At 43.6% G+C, this 17,552-nt stretch overlaps 1 protein-coding gene across 1 annotated transcript; it reads left to right on the top strand.

The window, feature by feature from the left end:
• Positions 1 to 668: 668 nt before the first annotated feature.
• arsj (arylsulfatase family, member J) lies at positions 669 to 13,145 on the top strand. The gene is made up of 2 exons (XM_062384590.1): positions 669 to 1,437; positions 11,141 to 13,145. Exons 1-2 carry the CDS (start codon positions 1,127 to 1,129, stop codon positions 12,534 to 12,536), a joined length of 1,707 nt encoding a protein of 568 aa, XP_062240574.1. The 5' UTR covers positions 669 to 1,126; the 3' UTR covers positions 12,537 to 13,145.
• Positions 13,146 to 17,552: the final 4,407 nt, after the last annotated feature.

Here is a 17,552-nt window from a genome sequence, read left to right as displayed (position 1 = left end):
AACAAATAAGAAGAATAATCCGTTGACAGGGTTTCACTTCACAAACTCACAGTGAAACTATGAAACCCTTTTTTGAATATCATGGAGAAATAACCAACCATAACTTTGCAGTCATCCATTCCCTTCCACTCAAAGTCTGTGTGGGTCTTTCTTGCACAATCTTGCTCCACAAGAGCTTAAGAAACAGGACTTTCTTACACAAGTCCTGACTCTTAAACCTAACCCGGTGCTGATGTGTCAGAAAATCCGGTATTACAATATTTGCATGCATCTGTGAAGCAAAACTTAACAAGAAGCCCAAAATCCAGATTTATCTTCTCATATCCCCGATGCAGAATGAGACATAACCTAAAATAGGACTTTGTTCTCATAAACTTTTAATTTTCTTTTCTTCAAAAGGGCCCGAAGGCTCTGTTTTAAGCAACAGAGAGAATGCGATGGTAAAACAATATTAAACATATCTAACAAAGTAATCTCCCCTTCTCATCAGATATATATTACAAACAAATGTAACTTGATTTTGATGTAAATTAAAAAAGAAAGAATAAAGCTGCTAATCAGGAGCAGCCACACACTACACAGGGATCTAATGATAGCTGGGAGCCCCCCTCCCCCTCCCCACCCACTTCCCTCCGCGCTGCCAAGCCAAAGCTCCGGAGTTGATCGTGAACGCGGTGTAGTAGCATGGTGTAGTCTGCTGGGAGCCGCGGGGAGAGGAGGACGTGCACATGGAGGAGACAGACACCGCTGGTCCTCAGTCCTCGGTGCGCTCTCAGCTCGGAAGGACAGGACAGCCCGGCGGGATGGAGGACATCAGCGGCGGACCCTCTGCTCCAGCTGCTCCAGCTTGTGTGTGGACTTCGGAGCTCCTGCGCGTCTTTTGACCGAGGAGCGATTGAACGAGTGCGCACAGCCAGAGCCTCCGTGCGGGTTTTGCGGACACAACGTTTTTTGAGCCGCTCCGGAGCTTTGTCTCCACCTGGATCCGTCGGCGCCTGCGGTTTCCCCTGCTGCAAAGAGGACTGGGTAGGACACGATGCGAACCCGATTCCCAATCGTTGCTGTTCCCCCAAAGCATGTGCGCCGCGCCGCCGACCGCCACTGAGCTCCAAAGTCCGCCCGCACCATGCTCCTCCTGTGGGTCCCGGTGAGCTTGGTCCTCGGCTTCATCATCTCCCAGACGTGGAGCGTGCAGATGTCCTGGGAGAACTGGGACTCCGAGCTGCGCAACCGGGGCAACGAGTTCGAGAAGCCGAGCTCGCAGCCGCACATCGTGTTCATCCTGGTGGATGACCAGGGCTTCAGGGATGTTGGGTACCACGGCTCCGAGATCAAAACCCCGACCCTGGACCGACTGGCAGCCGAGGGAGTCAAGCTGGAGAACTACTACGTGCAGCCGCTGTGCAGCCCCTCCAGGAGCCAACTCATGACCGGCAGGTACAGAGCACCATGCCCCCCACACACCCACTCACCTGCCCGCACCACAGCTCCATGGAGCCGGCTCTTCATCACAATGAGTCAAACCCTAAATATCCTCTTCATCGTATTTCTGCAAAGAGTAAAGTTGCTGAAAGCTGTTTGGTACCAGAAGGATGAGCTCATCAACTGGATGCAAATCAATGCAAAACAGTTACCGGGAACGTTTAGGCTTCACTTCACTAATAGAGCAGAGCCGGCTCTAGCCTTTTGTGGGGCACCAAGCTTAATAAAAACATTACAAAAAACAGAAACTGAGGGGGGGGGGAATCATCTTCTGGCGAATAAAGCTGTTATCACAAGCACATAAGTTATAATTGAGCACAGCAAGGTTTGCAGATGTTTGCAGATGAAACCTGCTATCTCTTTTTTTTAAAGCCTTATGACAGTAGGGAAGTTGCTCTTTATATTGTGTTTGCAGCATTAACTTTGATAAACACAATATTGTCATAACCCGAGGGAACAAGGTTAAACCGATAGTTCTCCAGAACAAACAAAATAAAAGCCCAGTTCTTATGCACTACAGTGATTCTTTAACAGTGTCTGTGAAATTACCCCTATCAGGAGGGTTTGCCAGCAGACTGCATTTACTTACAGTGTCTCAACCGGAAAGAGGTCCAGTCTCAACCTTTGTAACACTAGCCGTGGAACCGGTCTCACCTCAAGGTCCATTCAGCAGCTGTCCCGGAACTTTCGCCAGCTCCGCCTGGTCTTCACCGGCAGATCGGATCTTCAGTTCTTAAGCCAACACAGACGTTTTCCCATTTTACAATCCCACTGAGCAGCTCCAAGTCCACCTGCATAATGATGACCATGTGAAGTGATCAAAAGCTCCAGACCCGTCACTTACCTAGCTGTATTAACCAAAGAGCAACAAAGCACTCGAAAGCAGTATTCAGGACACTTAACACCCTGCATCCTGGGGAAGATGAAAATGTCAATGTTAATGTCTCACTGTGAACAGGAGCTGAATAACCTGTGAGCCAAAGAGACAGGTGCCTGCCGGTCTTCTTAAAACAAGCGATGTCAGTTATTGTAGTCTGGTTGGTGATTTGTTGATTTGATTTGTATTGTTCTCTAGCACGATCAGTAGCTGAAGCCGCAGCAGAGGCTGTGACGCATTATTCATCATGGGATACTTGATTATGGGATACTTCTCTCGGAGCAGGGCCCCGTAATGCCATACTTTGGAAAACCCCTGTTCCAGAAAAACTCTTTAAGTGAACCTTGAGTTTTTCTCACACAAATTTGTAAGCCTTTCCAAATTAGGGAGCAGCAGTGTTACCTTAGCAGCCACTTAGTGTTTTTGTGGGCGGCAGGAAGCTCTAAGGAGATATAAGAGGGCGAGGCGGCTTTACAGTGTATGTGTACAGTATCATGGGGGGTCGGTTGTGCTCTGATTTTGTAGTTTGCTCATAGAACGTTTCACATCAGCAGTTTCCCTCTTTGTACATGTAGCTCTGCAGGGCTTCTCCTCCGCTGCCTCCACCATCTGTTCTGCTCCTTAGCCAAAAAAAAAGGTGGAGGCTTGCTGGGCACCGAAGTTTTTTTGGCAGGCATCCGAGAAAATAATGAGAAAAGTGCAGCCACCTCCTCGTTCCTCTTCCCTCCAAGAGCTTCTCTGATCTCTGACGGACTCAGGAACAAACCCAGATAACATCCACATGGAAACGTAGGTGTAAATTCAATTATGTTTCCAGGCTTGTATTCCTGAGCGGTGGTTGCAGAGGAGTATGGTGGACTGAGTGAAAGAGCACCATCCATCCGTGGGTTCACATCAAATCGTCATCTGGATAGTCCACAGTTCCTCCGTGTTTTCCCCGGAGGAGGAGGAACCATGTGTGAATGCAAATGTCAGAGTAAGAGGCTCCACAGTATATCTGCTGACTTTATCTGCCTGGCTTCTAACACGAGACAGATGAAAAATAAAAAAAAGAACTCCCCTTCTCTCCTGAAAAAGAGGTGTCATACACGTAGAACACACTGACGAAGATGTCAATGGAGTTTGTGGTGATAAGAGCCGACACTGGTGTCTGTGAACACCTCCCCAATGTGTGGAAGACAAACTCTGCGGGGAAAGTCTGTTGCCAAATACATTTTTTGTCATGCCTAAAAAACAGCTTAATTGAAGCTCTGAGTTCAGACTTTGAGTCCTTTTGGAACTCTTGCACAGACTTGTCAAGGCACATATATAGACTTGGTGAAGGACTGAGTCCAAAACAGAGGCGCTAGATAAGAGCCTGATTAAGCTTTTACAGGCTGTTTATACTGGTTACTATGGCAACCACCCGCATCTGAACCCAGCTACGTGCTCCCTGTATATCAACAGATTTTATTAAAACTTTTTGATCCACTCTCCGTGTGTCATTCTCGAATGTCGCCAACCAGGATTTTTTCCAGATCCAGATTTTCTCCAAGAGATGTTTGACCTTGCTATTATGGCATGTTAAATCAAAACTCATCAATGGCCCAGAAAACGATGGTGGCCATACAACAGATTAACTGTACATTCTATCCCAGAATACTCCTCATTCCCATCATTTCCACTATTTTACCGTTTGAAAAGTCTTGTCTAAGGTTCTTTAGTTTTAAATTGTCATCGTTGATCTTTCCCCCAAATGTCACTAAAGACGTAAATAGCTAGCTGTTTTTTTTTTAAGCATTGTCACTCTTGGCACAATGACAGTAAAAAACAATGATGTCAGATCGGCTGGTTTCATACAGTACATTCATATTTTAACCAACATAGAAAGTGGTGAAGTTTCCAAACATTATATCTATGTTTCCAGCCGCGCTGCCAAACTTCCCCAGAGCTTAAGCTCGGCAGGAGGTCCACTTTGGTTGACACTTGTGGAAAAACCCTGACTTGGCTTCACCAGAGGCAGATCACCAGTCAGTCACAGGCAAAGATATAATTACACAATATTTTGCATCAATACTGAGTGATATTTGTTGGGGTTGTCCCCTAGAAGTCAATGACTCAATGCTTCAGTTGCAGTTTTTGAGTCGATTCACTGGATCTCTTCAGCTGCTTCACAGCCCTTGGAGTAATACAGGAATAACAGAGCTGCTAGTGTGAATCATACATTTTTTTCAAAACCTTAAAATGGCCCAACCACTAAGCTAACAGTGATGGAAGTAGATGCTTTTTACTCAATGGTGGAAACAAAATGCACAGCAACAGACCATGTGAGCCTGAGCAGTACTACTTTCAACTTTGTGCGCTTAATGTTCTGCTGACGGGTGTTATCTGCCTGGCAGGAAAGACAGTAATATGGTAGAGTTTTATAACTGATCCATGACAAAGACATTCACTTAGACTTTTTCTTACGTAGAATGGTGTGGGGCATCTGCTCTGAAGCTGAGCTGCACTAAGAGTTCACCATCTGTGACTGCATCAGAACTTGGTACAGAATGTACCCCATTGTGAGTTGAGATCTTGGTCAGAAGTAAACCATGTGGGTAAAAAAGGTCCATGTTCAAAATGTTTTTGGGAAAGCATAGGACCTCCACATGTTGATGTGCTGTTTTGTACAGCTGCTGTTGAAAACTGTAACAAAGAACTCTTAACTTTCAAGTAACAGGAGCTTGAGAAAAGATTTCAAGGTTTTTGTCCCCTGGGGAACTTGTGGCATCAGAAAAATGTCAACCTGTCTGGTTTTCTTGAGGCGGCACTGATGAGATTAGAGGCTTAAAGTCAGAGCTTTCCCTCAATTACAGCTTGGCTGTGGTCTTCAGCCCCATGACCTCCCTTCTGATCTCTTGTGATCAAGAGAGATGGATAGCAGACGTAGCTCTACAGGTAGCCCCTCAACATTTTTTATCTTAGACACATTTGAGGACACTTGACACACATGACAGCAGATGGCAGACACATACTTATAACCTTTTCTGTCATTTGGGATAGTATCTTATTAAGTTAACATGATTATGGTGTGTCAAAGATTAATCTTATAGAACGTGTGAGTCTGAACAAATACTGCAGATGGACATCTGGAAAGTTTGATACATCATAAACAAATCAAAATCAGTAACTTTAGGCTGTTTTGTTGTTTTCATTTAGATATGCATGTACAAATGTCTTCATTAGTCATCCCCCACTTATCTTTCATGTGCTACAACTCAGTCACTCTTGTTAAGCAAAAATTATAACTTTAATTTTCATTATTGTTCTTCTACATTTGAAAGAACCGCGATCCATCAACGAACAAAAGTTGAAAAATTAAGCCTGGGGTCCCAGGGCAAAGAGGAGCAGATCTCTAGCAAGTATGGTGGCTGAGTTCCAGAAAGCTCTTCCACCATCCTTGAACACTGCACTCTTAAATCACAGACCCCTGGATCTGAGTCTGGTCTGTACCACCAGGCGAGTTGGGTTGCTTGTTTTCTTAAAGCAGCTCTCTTTCACTCTGCTTCTCAGCCACTACCACTCCTTCTCCTACTCATTCACACTCTTCCCAACTGTCCACACTCATCTTAAACGTGTCCTAGCCTCTCAGTCGCCCATTTCTTGATCTATCACTCACCTGACACTCTTTCACTTCTCCCCCTTCACCACACACTAGCTTGTTTTAGAGCTCTGAATTGAGTTGTGCAATAAGAAACCAAACTGGGCATTAGATGTGATGAATAGGCAAAGTTCCTGGAGAAGTTTGTGTTTGAATTCAGGGAAATGGAAGCCTTGACAGGGGACAATTTGTTCATCATCTTTAAGATTCTGTAGAATTGAGAAAATAAGAGCACAAAGGCCAAGAAAGGGGCCAAACTGAAGGGAGATATGCAAAGATAGTAAAGCGAAGTAAACGAAGAGCTTGTTGAAAGGAAGAGCTAAGTAAGATGAACGTCGAAGGGCTGTCTTCGATTAAATCCAGAGAGCTGGGTTGAGGCTGCTTATCTGAACCATATGTGAAGAAGACGTGGAGCAGGAATACACGAGAAGGCTTCGGCATGGGCATCAGGTCGTCTTCGGAACCTCTACAGTTGTTGCTCAGTGGCTGAAGCGGTGGCCGTTGCACTTGACTTGTAGCGAATGCCGGGCACTTAGCATTTTGAGTTTAATGGTGTGTGTGATTTGTTGGCCTTGTGGCTCAGCGGTTGTGGAAATAAGCCAGAGAGATAGCGTGATAACTGTTGCATTTAAGACCATAACTCTTTTACTGGAGGAATGCAACAGCTGCCTTGGCATGATAAGATATGGAAACGAGCCACTATCAGTTCGAGGTGTTTCCCTGCCTGTAGTGGGGTTTGAATCCACACTTGACAAAGATGCAGAAATGCCTGACACCAGATCGGTGGCCCCTGTGGCTGTACATCCATGCCTTGCTTGTTATTTAAAATAACCTATTAAAAATGTGGAGGGACTGCACTAAGGGATGTAAGATATCTAGGCCAGTATTTACTGCAGTCATTATTCTGAGGCTTACCTCATAACTGTCCCTCATATGCCCCAAAACCTGTAAAGTCAAGAGCTAGTTTCCCTCGGCTCCCCCTCAAACGTGAAAGAGTTACAAAACAGGGATACTTTGAGAGTCTTTGCACTCCACTTTGTGCCGTTCTCCGTCAAACCTTGGGCTGGCTTGAGTGATTGGTGGAGGAATCACAGGCTGCTCTTAGCATGACATTCTCATTACACGCCTGTAACCTTTCGGTATGTGAACACCAGCGAACCTGCAGGAGCTGTGAGAGGAGGGTGGGGGCTCATGAGAGGTCAGAACTGAAATATGCAGACACTTCTTAATACATTTGCACAGGTATCTCTTCAAAATGTTCCCTCTTTCTTTTCACTTTTAAACCATCCAACACTGCCTCTTTCTCTCCATCTTATTGCCATCCTGGCATCGATGCAAAAGTGCTTGACAAATATAAATAAAGAAAGCGAAGGACAGAATTGGAAAAATGTTCCTATAAGAATTGACACAGAGATTAAAGGTAATGGAGAACATAACATTCAAAGTCATTTTAAAGACATTTATGAGCAAGTAACAACACACAATTTATGATGTACTTCGCAAGGGGAACATTGGAGATTATGGGAAACGAGGTACTTACTCTGGTTGGAGTTAATTATGTATTGTGTGGACAAAACAATGGAGTAAACAGACTTCTATATGTATTTTTTCTACAGAAACAACCCTCCAGTAACAGGCTGGGTTGAGTTCTTGTTGCTGCCCATTGTTGTGGTACCCACACACTTGGCTTCACTTTTCCATATTCCAATCCCTCTCTCAGATCATTGCAGTCAGATCTCATCGCCTCATAACAGACCAACAGTACATCACCCCTGGATTTGAGTCCATGCAAATCTTATTTGTTATAAGCAACACAATCTCCCAACCAAAGTTTTGGAGGCATCAAACCCAGATGGTCTTTGTTTCAGTAAAGCATTTTGCAATTTTTTTTATTTCTCACCAGTGAACAAACAGCTCTGCCCCTAGGTTCTTCAAAAAAGCCTCTACCAACTGCAGCTGTCATTCGAACACACTGGTGACGAGGAGGTTCAGTGGTCAGGGATTTCCCTGGTAAACTGGTCAGTGGTCGTGTCACACACAGACACACTCAGCAAACTAAATAACTACCAAGCTCTACAGACAAACATCTGTAGAGACAGAACATTGGCTTTTTAATAACGTGTCCAATCCTTACAATCCTTGAAGTGCAATTATTAAATATGTGTTCACCAATTCAAAGTATTTAATTGTAAAACAGCCATAGCTAAACAACCATTATCAGCATCACATTTCTAAATGGGAGTTCTCATAGGAGTGTAGTCTTCAAAAGACCATATGGGATCACTTCGCTCAGATGCCCCCCATAGAAACATGCCATTCAAATGAGTATTGGACCTTTGTAATCGTAACAATAATAAATGTGTTTAACGTTATGGAGGTCAAATGAAAAATGTAATGTTTGTGAGCTAAGGTGGACAACACACAAAACAGAAGACTTGCTTCCTGACTTATTGCTGATGATTATGTATCACAGATCTCCATAAATCAGGCTAATGTTAAGTAAACCTCTCCAAACTGAAACGGAAGCTCCAGCATTAGCTCAAATAAAAGATGATGGTCTGGCCAGCTGTGTTACATGCAAAGGAGTGTGTGTTTGTTTGCAGTCGCAGTCTGTGATATTGTTGAGACGTGTCCTCAGTGTATTGTTTTTGTTGAGTGAAGGACCTAAGTACTAAATGAGTGAGTTATTGCCGCACACGCTATATTGTGGTGTAAACCTTGAAGGTCGTTTGCATTCTCCGTGGGGAGCAGAGGCTCCCTAGTCCTGACCAACCTTGAGCTTCTCTGCCAAAGAATCCTCCTCTCTGGAAACCTAAACCAGACACTTATTTTCACTCCCTTTACCCGGTGACAGCTTGACTGCACACCACTAACCACAGGAGAGAAAGAGGGAGCGGCAAAAGAGGAAAGAAGGTGAAGAGGCATCTGGTTGCATCAGCTCCATGTCTCCTGGGTGTCTTTCTTTGACTCAAAGCAGACGTTGAGAGTCCCGACATCCACCGCTCATTGTGTTTGTCTACTGAGAGATGCTTCCTTGGTTCCAGCTGAGCTGCCTCACTGTGAAACAAAAACATTTCATAGTCAGACCACTTATCCCTCAGCTCATTCTTTTGATTGCGGGAGACTCAGACCTGATCCAAATATTCCCGCGTAGAATTAGATCTGATCCTAAATGCGGTAGAACACCAACTCTGGCAGTAGGTCTATGGACCACCAATTATGTACCATCCACATTCACATAGAGTTGCAAATATAATTTCCCATGTCCTTCACAGTTCACACTTTGCCTCTGATGATTCAGATCAACGACATCACAAGAGCTGAGAGCTTGGACCTACTTGGGAATTAAATATACTGACTGAATCCATAGCAGAGCAAAAGAACAGACCCTGTCAGACTTAAATGAAATACTTCAACATCTTAGGGAATAGCAAGCTTAGCTTCGTCTGAAGACTTAAAGCAGGGAGAAAGAGCTCTGTCTGAAAGTAACTAAATCCACCCGTTAGCATTACATTTATGTCACATTTGTGTATTACTTTAATATTTTTATTTAATACAAAATAATGAGTTCAGCACATAACCAAAAATAGTCTTTTCAGACCTGCAGTCATCGTTGTCCAAACTCATATTTAAAGCACAGCAATGAGCGTATCAATCATATTATATAACTGTTGGGAAGAAACCAAATTATTCAAAATTTCAAACCAAACTACAACATGTAACATCATTTTCAAAATCGCAGCAAATTCTCTTTGACAGTGTTTGATTTCCCTGCTGCTTATCGGCCTAAATATAAATATACTGATTCCAGACGATATGTTAGCCAGTCAATTACTATGTCAGGCTTTATCTTTTTTGATAGGTCATTCAGGAATATCATTCAAAGCCAACTCTTGATACTTGACACTAACATTGTGATTACTACATTTCGGTCATTGCACTGAAAGTATTGAGGTTATTGAGAAAATAATCAGGGACAAATGGAATTTGACATAATTTAAGTATCAATCTGGCAGAAACAGCTACTTCTGATATTTCAAATAAATAGGACTCAGGATTGTTTTACATTGTCTTTTGTCAGGCTTATTGAAGATTTGACATAATTTGGAAAAATTTCATCCAAACCTCATTATTTGTTATATTCTCAATCACTGAGTAATTGATGATGTGCTGGTGTGGGAATAGGGGAATCCAATGGGTAGGGAGTCCTAATTCATCAACAATTCCATTAAACCCTTGATGATTTACTGTCACATTGTCATTTTGCACTAATTGTAAATCAAAGTCATTTGAATTACCCCAGAATGTGAGCTGACCTAATCCTTCCTTCTCTGCCAAAAGCACTTTGGTTTACATTTGCACTTACTTCAGAAATTCTTCAAAAAGTTCCTTGATGCAATGTGTAGAGTTGGTCCCTCACTTACTGTATCACTGGTACTGTGTAAGCTTGCTGCTAAGGTGGCTGGCACTGCATCATTAGCTCCAGGTCACAAGTCTGCTTCCTGTCTGGCCTTGAGTGACAGGTTTTCTGTTTTGGCTCTGGGTCTCCCCCCTTCCATCTACCATGAGACATCCACCTCTCAACACTCTGTGATTGTGTTGTTCCTCTTTAGGCACTCTTCAGTCTTCAGCATCAGTGTGTAATTTCCAAAACAAAGATGCTCTCTTGCAGAAAGAACAATTTTGTCTTCAGTTTTATAAACTTACCTACGCAGTGTTTTCAGTGTTTAGATTATTTTTGTTGAAATGTCATACAGCAGCATGTGAGTATTTTATAAATAAACTCATGGCGCCCCATGATCCTATCTGGACCAGTTTTTGAGCTGGTGGTTCAACTTGAGCAAAGAAGAAGGCTTTTCAGCATTTCTGGAATGTAGCCAAGTTGTAAAAGCCGTTCTGTGGAAGAAAGAAAAATAATGGCACAATGCCACCACCTCTGACTTAGCAGACAGTATCCTCATGTTTAAGAGCTTGTTGCAGGAACATTAATTCATTTTTTGTGCAGTAGCCTTTTAAGTTTTGAGGGATATGTAGGTTTCAATGGAAACTGTCCCTGAAGTAATTTTTTATTCTCCTGTCATTTAATACCTGATGACCTGCATACGTGAAAGTTGTCTTGAAAAATAATCATGTCCCATATCTCTCTTTTTATTTTGTAGGTATCAAATCCATACAGGCCTTCAACACTCAATCATCCGACCTACCCAGCCCAACTGCCTGCCCCTGGACAATGTCACCCTGCCCCAGAAGCTCAAGGAAGCAGGATACTCCACTCACATGGTGGGCAAGTGGCACCTGGGCTTCTACAAGCGTGGCTGTATGCCCACCCAGCGAGGCTTCGACTCTTTCTTTGGCTCCCTGCTAGGGAGCGGAGACTACTACAGTCACTATAAATGTGAAGGGCCTGGTATGTGTGGTTATGACCTGTACGAAGGGGAGGAGGCAGCTTGGGAGCAGGACCGTGGCATGTACTCTACTGTGATGTTTACTCGAAAGGCTATCAGTATCCTTGCCAATCATAACCCTCGCAGTCAACCATTGTTTCTCTACTTAGCCTTCCAAGCTGTTCACTCCCCACTGCAGGTTCCTGCCCGCTACCTCGAGCGCTACAAGGGCATTCCAAACCCGCATCGCCGTAAATATGCTGCCATGGTGTCTTGCCTGGACGAAGCCATCCATAACCTCACATTAGCATTAAAACGCTATGGTTATTATGACAATACAGTTATAGTGTACTCCTCAGATAATGGAGGCCAGCCACTAGCTGGTGGAAGCAACTGGCCCCTGAGAGGGAGTAAGGCCACTTACTGGGAGGGGGGAATCAGGGCAGTGGGCTTTGTTCACAGTCCCCTGTTGGTGAACAAAGGGACAAAATGTCGGTCTTTGGTCCATATCACTGACTGGTTCCCCACACTGGTGACCTTGGGTGAAGGGACGATAGATGAAGATCTCAATCTGGATGGGTACGATGTCTGGGAGGCAATAAGTGAAGGGCGGCCGTCGCCTCGACAGGACATTCTTCATAACATCGACCCAATCTACATTAAAGCCAAGAACGGTTCGTGGAAGGCTGGGTATGGCTTATGGAACACCGCTGTCCAGGCTGCACTCCGGGTGGGCCACTGGAAGCTCCTCACGGGTGTTCCGGGTTACAGTGACTGGGTACCCCCCCAAACATTCTCCAACCAGCGGCTAACAAATCGCTGGCATAATGAGCGTGTCCGTTGGGACCGAGGTAAATCCATCTGGCTTTTCAACATCACGGCCGACCCTTACGAGAGGGTGGACTTGTCTCAGCGCTACCCACACATAGTGAAAAAGATGCTAATGCGTTTAGCACATTACAACAAGACGGCAGTAGCAGTGCGCTACCCATCCAAAGACCTGCGTTCTAACCCCCAGTACAATGGGGGCGTATGGGGACCCTGGTACAAAGAAGAGAGGGACAAGCAGGAGGAGGATGAGAGAGACAATCATTTGTTTAACAACCATCTTGGAAAAAGAAGGTGGAAAAAGAAGTCAAACAGAAAGCTGAAAAGGAAGGTAGAAGAATAGCGTGGCCCATTTGTGAAAGACTTCAGTTGCCTTTTCTCAGGGATAGACACTTCCTGATTCAGGATTGTCTTCTTCAGACTCTCGAACTCCAGTTAGTTTTAACTTGACTCCAGTTAATACTGTATGGAAAACAATGCAGATAGACCTTTTGAAATGCCTCATTAGAATTAGGAAAAGCTCCACTCATTCAAACACTACTGTCGTGCCCAGACACAGCTAAGACCTCATGTTATTGTTAGGGGCATTGAGCGAATGTTAATTTTTCTTGATTGTGTTGCATGCTTGAACTGTTGTCACCTTTGAATTCCTCTGTATATTCATGTCTCACTAAAAGTAAAAAAGAATTCTTCATAGACAATTGCCATAAATCATGGTGACAGAAAAATAAAGACGTAGCTCTATTATGCTGTTGATTGCAGAGATACAGTATCGTGAAAACAAATGTAGGATTTTTGTGATGTGTGAGTTGTTGTGTGTTGGTTTTATAAGCACAGTCTGTCTGAATTTAGGAATAATAGATTTTGTTCCCCCTTTTAGATGATTTCTGGTCTGGCACCAGGCCAACGTGAATGTAAGACAAACCCACAAAATAAAAGCCCCAGACACAAAGCTTGTTTTTCTTTTCCAATCTTTCAAGCTCTTTCTCAAACTCTTGTCTGTTCCGCATTTTATTCCAGACAGATTTCCTTTACTCTGGTGACAGTGAGCACTCTTGTAACTGGAAAAGATGTAACATTTCTCTCATCTTTAGAAGCTGAGATACAGCCACTCACTTTTACTCATGGAAAATACACTAAAGAGGGATCTGACCTGGGATTAAAACCTAACTGCTTCTTGCAGGCTTTAAAAGGGCCTGGCTCATGGTGTACTGTACAGGATTTAGTGGTCAAGGGACACACAAAAGAGACATGGAACTATTCACACGTAACTTACAATATATGAAACCAGAGTCAAGTTCAGCAGGGGTTCAAAAGCATGAACTCTATTTTCAGTTTCACATTTTGCATCTTTAGTTGAATTTTGATTGATAGATATTTGGCATTTACTGTGAGTGTTGAGTGGGAACTCTGGCTAAGTGCAAAAAAAAAAGGCCCAGACACAAAGTGGAATGATGGAATTATGGCGATTGAAATTGGCTAGGTTTTGCTGTATCGTGTCTGTTTTTGCAGCTGTGCTCGTGTGCCACGAACTGCGGTTGCGCGACTTCAGTCTACTTGTGTTTGCTAATTCTGCAAATAAGGCAGATCATGGAGCAGCAACAAAGCAGCAAAGTCATCATGGAGACTTCAGGCAAAAGTAGCCTTTCCGTTTTTGAGCTGTCCCAACCCACTGGCTCACAAGATCGAAGAGTGCCTGACGACCTCCCCTTGGTATAAAGGGTCCTGTGCAGATAATAAAATTAAAAATCATCTATACAGTGTTGGGGGGGGGGGAGTATGTTAATGAGGGACTCCACTAAGGACCTGTTCTTTGATATTACTGTTACCATTCGCAAATCACGATAATAACAGTAGTTTCCAATTAAGGATGTTAGATATTTAGACCATATATAAATGTCCGAAATCCTATAGTGCTGCCTATAACGGAGGAAATGTCATGACTGATTTGGCAATAAACTGCGACCACTGGTTTGGCTTCGAATATTCAGTTACAAGAAACATTTAAGCTTCACGATAATAGGCTACCCATTCTGTTGCCGTGGATGGACATGACATGTGTATAGTTGGTATGTTGTTGTGAGACTTTGGACCACTCTGTAAGTGTATATTTGGGATAATCAGTGTTTGGCTCTTGTTTTACATTAGTGCAACTCACTAATGTCAGAGTCATTCTGCACTGGAATCGGCCCTTTTAGAAACTATTTTTCATGTGTCTGTTGCCTGGCATCCATGTCAACTGTCCCCAAACTCACTGACTTTTCACTGACTTAAATTTAGCTAGTAAAAGGTTTGTTTTACTTTACAGGCCAATTATATATTTTAATGACACTAAATCGCTTCTAAATGTACTGCAGAGGAAAACATTTATAGGCGCCTAAAAATAGAACACTTTCTGTTATGTTCTCCAGCTCGACGATTTGTCTTTTTTAATTGGCTAACTTAGCCGCCCCTTTAAGAGCAAAGTGAATCTGTGGCTCCCGAACAATCTGAAAGCTCAAACATTTGCTTTGCGAACACATGAAACAACAGGAGCTCCAGAGAGAGGGGGCTTTCTCATGGAAGGAGTGCCAGGCTGCACATCCCTCCCATCCACATTAACTACCCCCCCCCCCCCACCCACCCACCCCCGCCTCATCACTGTACTTAGCCAGGTTATGAACTCAGTCCATTCAGGCATTAACTTGACGATGGGTCTTCCTATCCTTAAGTTTTCTTCAGCCCCCTCCAACATGATTTGTGCCTACAAACCAGATTTTAACCGGACTTTAAGCTCAGCTTTACCCTTGACCATTAAACACAAGTGATGCGCTTCATGCATTATGAGCTGCAGCTGAGAATTATAGAAGATCAGGTTCTTATTACATTGCGTCGGTCTGAATTTCCTCTCCCATGGCCCATAGGAACAGTTAAACCCCTGGATTCTCTGGGAACATTTGCTTTCAGTTATGGGCATTAGCATCCCTCTTATGGGAAAAACCAAAGGCATTTTTTTTTTCTATGTAACTGAGCTGTAAGGCAATACATCAAGTTCCCTCATGCTGCCGCCCCACGTTAAGAATACCCATTAGTGCTCATTGGGAATGATAGGAGAAAATAAACCTGATAGATGGCAGAGCAAGAAAGCTTTGATCGATGTGAAGTGTGGGAATACGATTTTGCCGGACTGTGTAGGTTCCCTTTCAGCTGTGGCACCATGTGAATTGTATAGTTAATGTACTTGCTTGATCAAGGCGCAAATTAGCCAAAGTGTGTGAAGCCAACTGGAAAGAGCCGACCGCGTCATTGCCAAGTGCTCCGTTTGAAAGACCGTGACTCAACCAGGCTCGAGCTCTAAAGTTTCTCTCCCAAAAGTCAAGTAATGAAAAACAAGACAAACATCGAGCAGCTGTTGTCCGAAAGAATAAAAAAATCATATAGAATCCGTGAATGATCCTGTGAACACCGCCCAGAATGCCAGAACACATTTAACGCTTGCATTGCATCGCCTCACGGGAACACACTCTGCAGGGCTGTGCACTCCAGCAACTTGGCAGAGGCGGGACATTCCATTTGTAAGAGGTGGCCGGGATTCTTTTTTTACGAATGATGTACAAGCATGTGAAACAGCTGCTGTCATGTTTTAATGACATAATAGGAAGTCCTGCCTAGGAAGTGTCTGCAAAAGTCTGCAAAAACGTGCCAATATTAGAAAGGCGGTGCGTCCTTTTTCCTCTGTGCAGATCACAAGCCTTCACACGTACACAGTGCTGCCAGTCACTGCAGGGAAAAACATAATGTTCTATTTTAACTACAGGTCCGCTGATGTGAGTTAGAGCAACTTTGACTCTTGGTGAAATCTATGAGAAGACTTGAGGTGGCTGAGAGAAGACAGAGCAGCCTGATGGACAGTCTCTCTTGGCTGATAGCCTCTCTCCAGAAATGGGGATTTCCTGTAATGAGCAATTTCATCCATGCACGACTGGAACTTCTCCTGGCCTTCAGGAGAGGTCTAACACTCCCTCTTTATCTAGTTTATGACTGTTGGCCCCATTCTGCTCTTCCCAGGGACCACTCCCTTTATATCTTAATATTTCTTCTTCATCCTCATTAATCTCGTTACTTACTTTCCTTTATTTGCTGTCTTTTTCTCCTTTCCATTGCAGCCATTCAGACTGTTTGCGTTTCTCTTTTTTTCCCTCTCATTCTCATTCAGCTTTATTCATGCTCTTTTCATCCTTTCTCTCTTTCTTCTGTCCCCTGCTTTGCTTGGCGAAGGTCCTCCAATGGTTTTTGCTCAAGTCCGGACCTGTGGGGTTCGGTTGGTGAAACCAGCTGTGTTGTGAAGAAGGCCTGGATCTTTCAAGCAAACACAGTGTTGTCCATCTCTCCATGGTATTCAGGCCCCGGGGCCTGCCGTCCACTTGCGGCCACCTCCATCTCTGAAAAACTCATCTGCCATCAGTCACTCTTTCTCCTGAACACTCCTGCAAGGCGTGTCGAGACACTTTTCCTCCCACTCTCTGATCTGCAGAGAATAATTGGCAAATTGTAACTCTGTGACACTGACAAGCTCGGAACAGGCGTGTGGCCTTCTCTTGGGTTAAATGTTACTAAAGCCATGCATATTGACGTTTTAATGTAATTTATGTTAACCACCTTTATGATGTACATAAATGCTGTATGTATATATCCTACTAAATGTGGCCTGTTAGGTGAAACCATAGACTCTGTGTAAAGATTGATGACATGACAGCTCCCAAAAGTACAGCCAAGATATCTTGATCACCCTCTTGTGGCTGGCTGCATTGTGGGTCATAAACTCAGCCTCTTCCACGTGAACATATGAGAAAAGGGGCCAAACCAAAAATTCAAAGTGCATATTAAATATGTATTTCCAAAGATGTTCAAGTCCTCGTTTTTATGATATGTGGTTGATCAAGTGGGTGTATCATCCAAAACTGAACTCCAGAGCAACACTCCCCGATCTCTGCTGCACAGAATCTGGCTACAATTAACGTAAGAAGTGCAAGATAGCAGAAACTCTGTCCAGGAATCAAAACTTCCACCTTAAATACAGTCTATGAGTTAAACCAATATATTTTCATTTAGCTATTATTGTTATTCCATGTTTTTCAAGCTTTTAGTGCAATCTTGATAGAAGAGGACTAAAGCTTAACTGCAAGACCTGTAGAGCTAGCACTTACAGATGGAGGTTGCTTTTCAAAGAACATGAATCTCTCACTATATCCCGCATTCCGTGATAAGTCCGGCAGCCATAGTGTGAGTCTTTCTTGTGTGAGATTTAACTGGAAAGTAATATGATAATATCTACTTTAATTTAATAGAGTTTAAATACAGAATGAATACAGTATTTCTA

Source organism: Platichthys flesus, chromosome 24, assembly GCF_949316205.1.
Source record: "Platichthys flesus chromosome 24, fPlaFle2.1, whole genome shotgun sequence".
Taxonomy (NCBI): domain Eukaryota; kingdom Metazoa; phylum Chordata; class Actinopteri; order Pleuronectiformes; family Pleuronectidae; genus Platichthys; species Platichthys flesus.
Note: the sequence above shows the minus strand (reverse complement) of the source record. Positions and strands in the feature narration are given on the sequence as shown.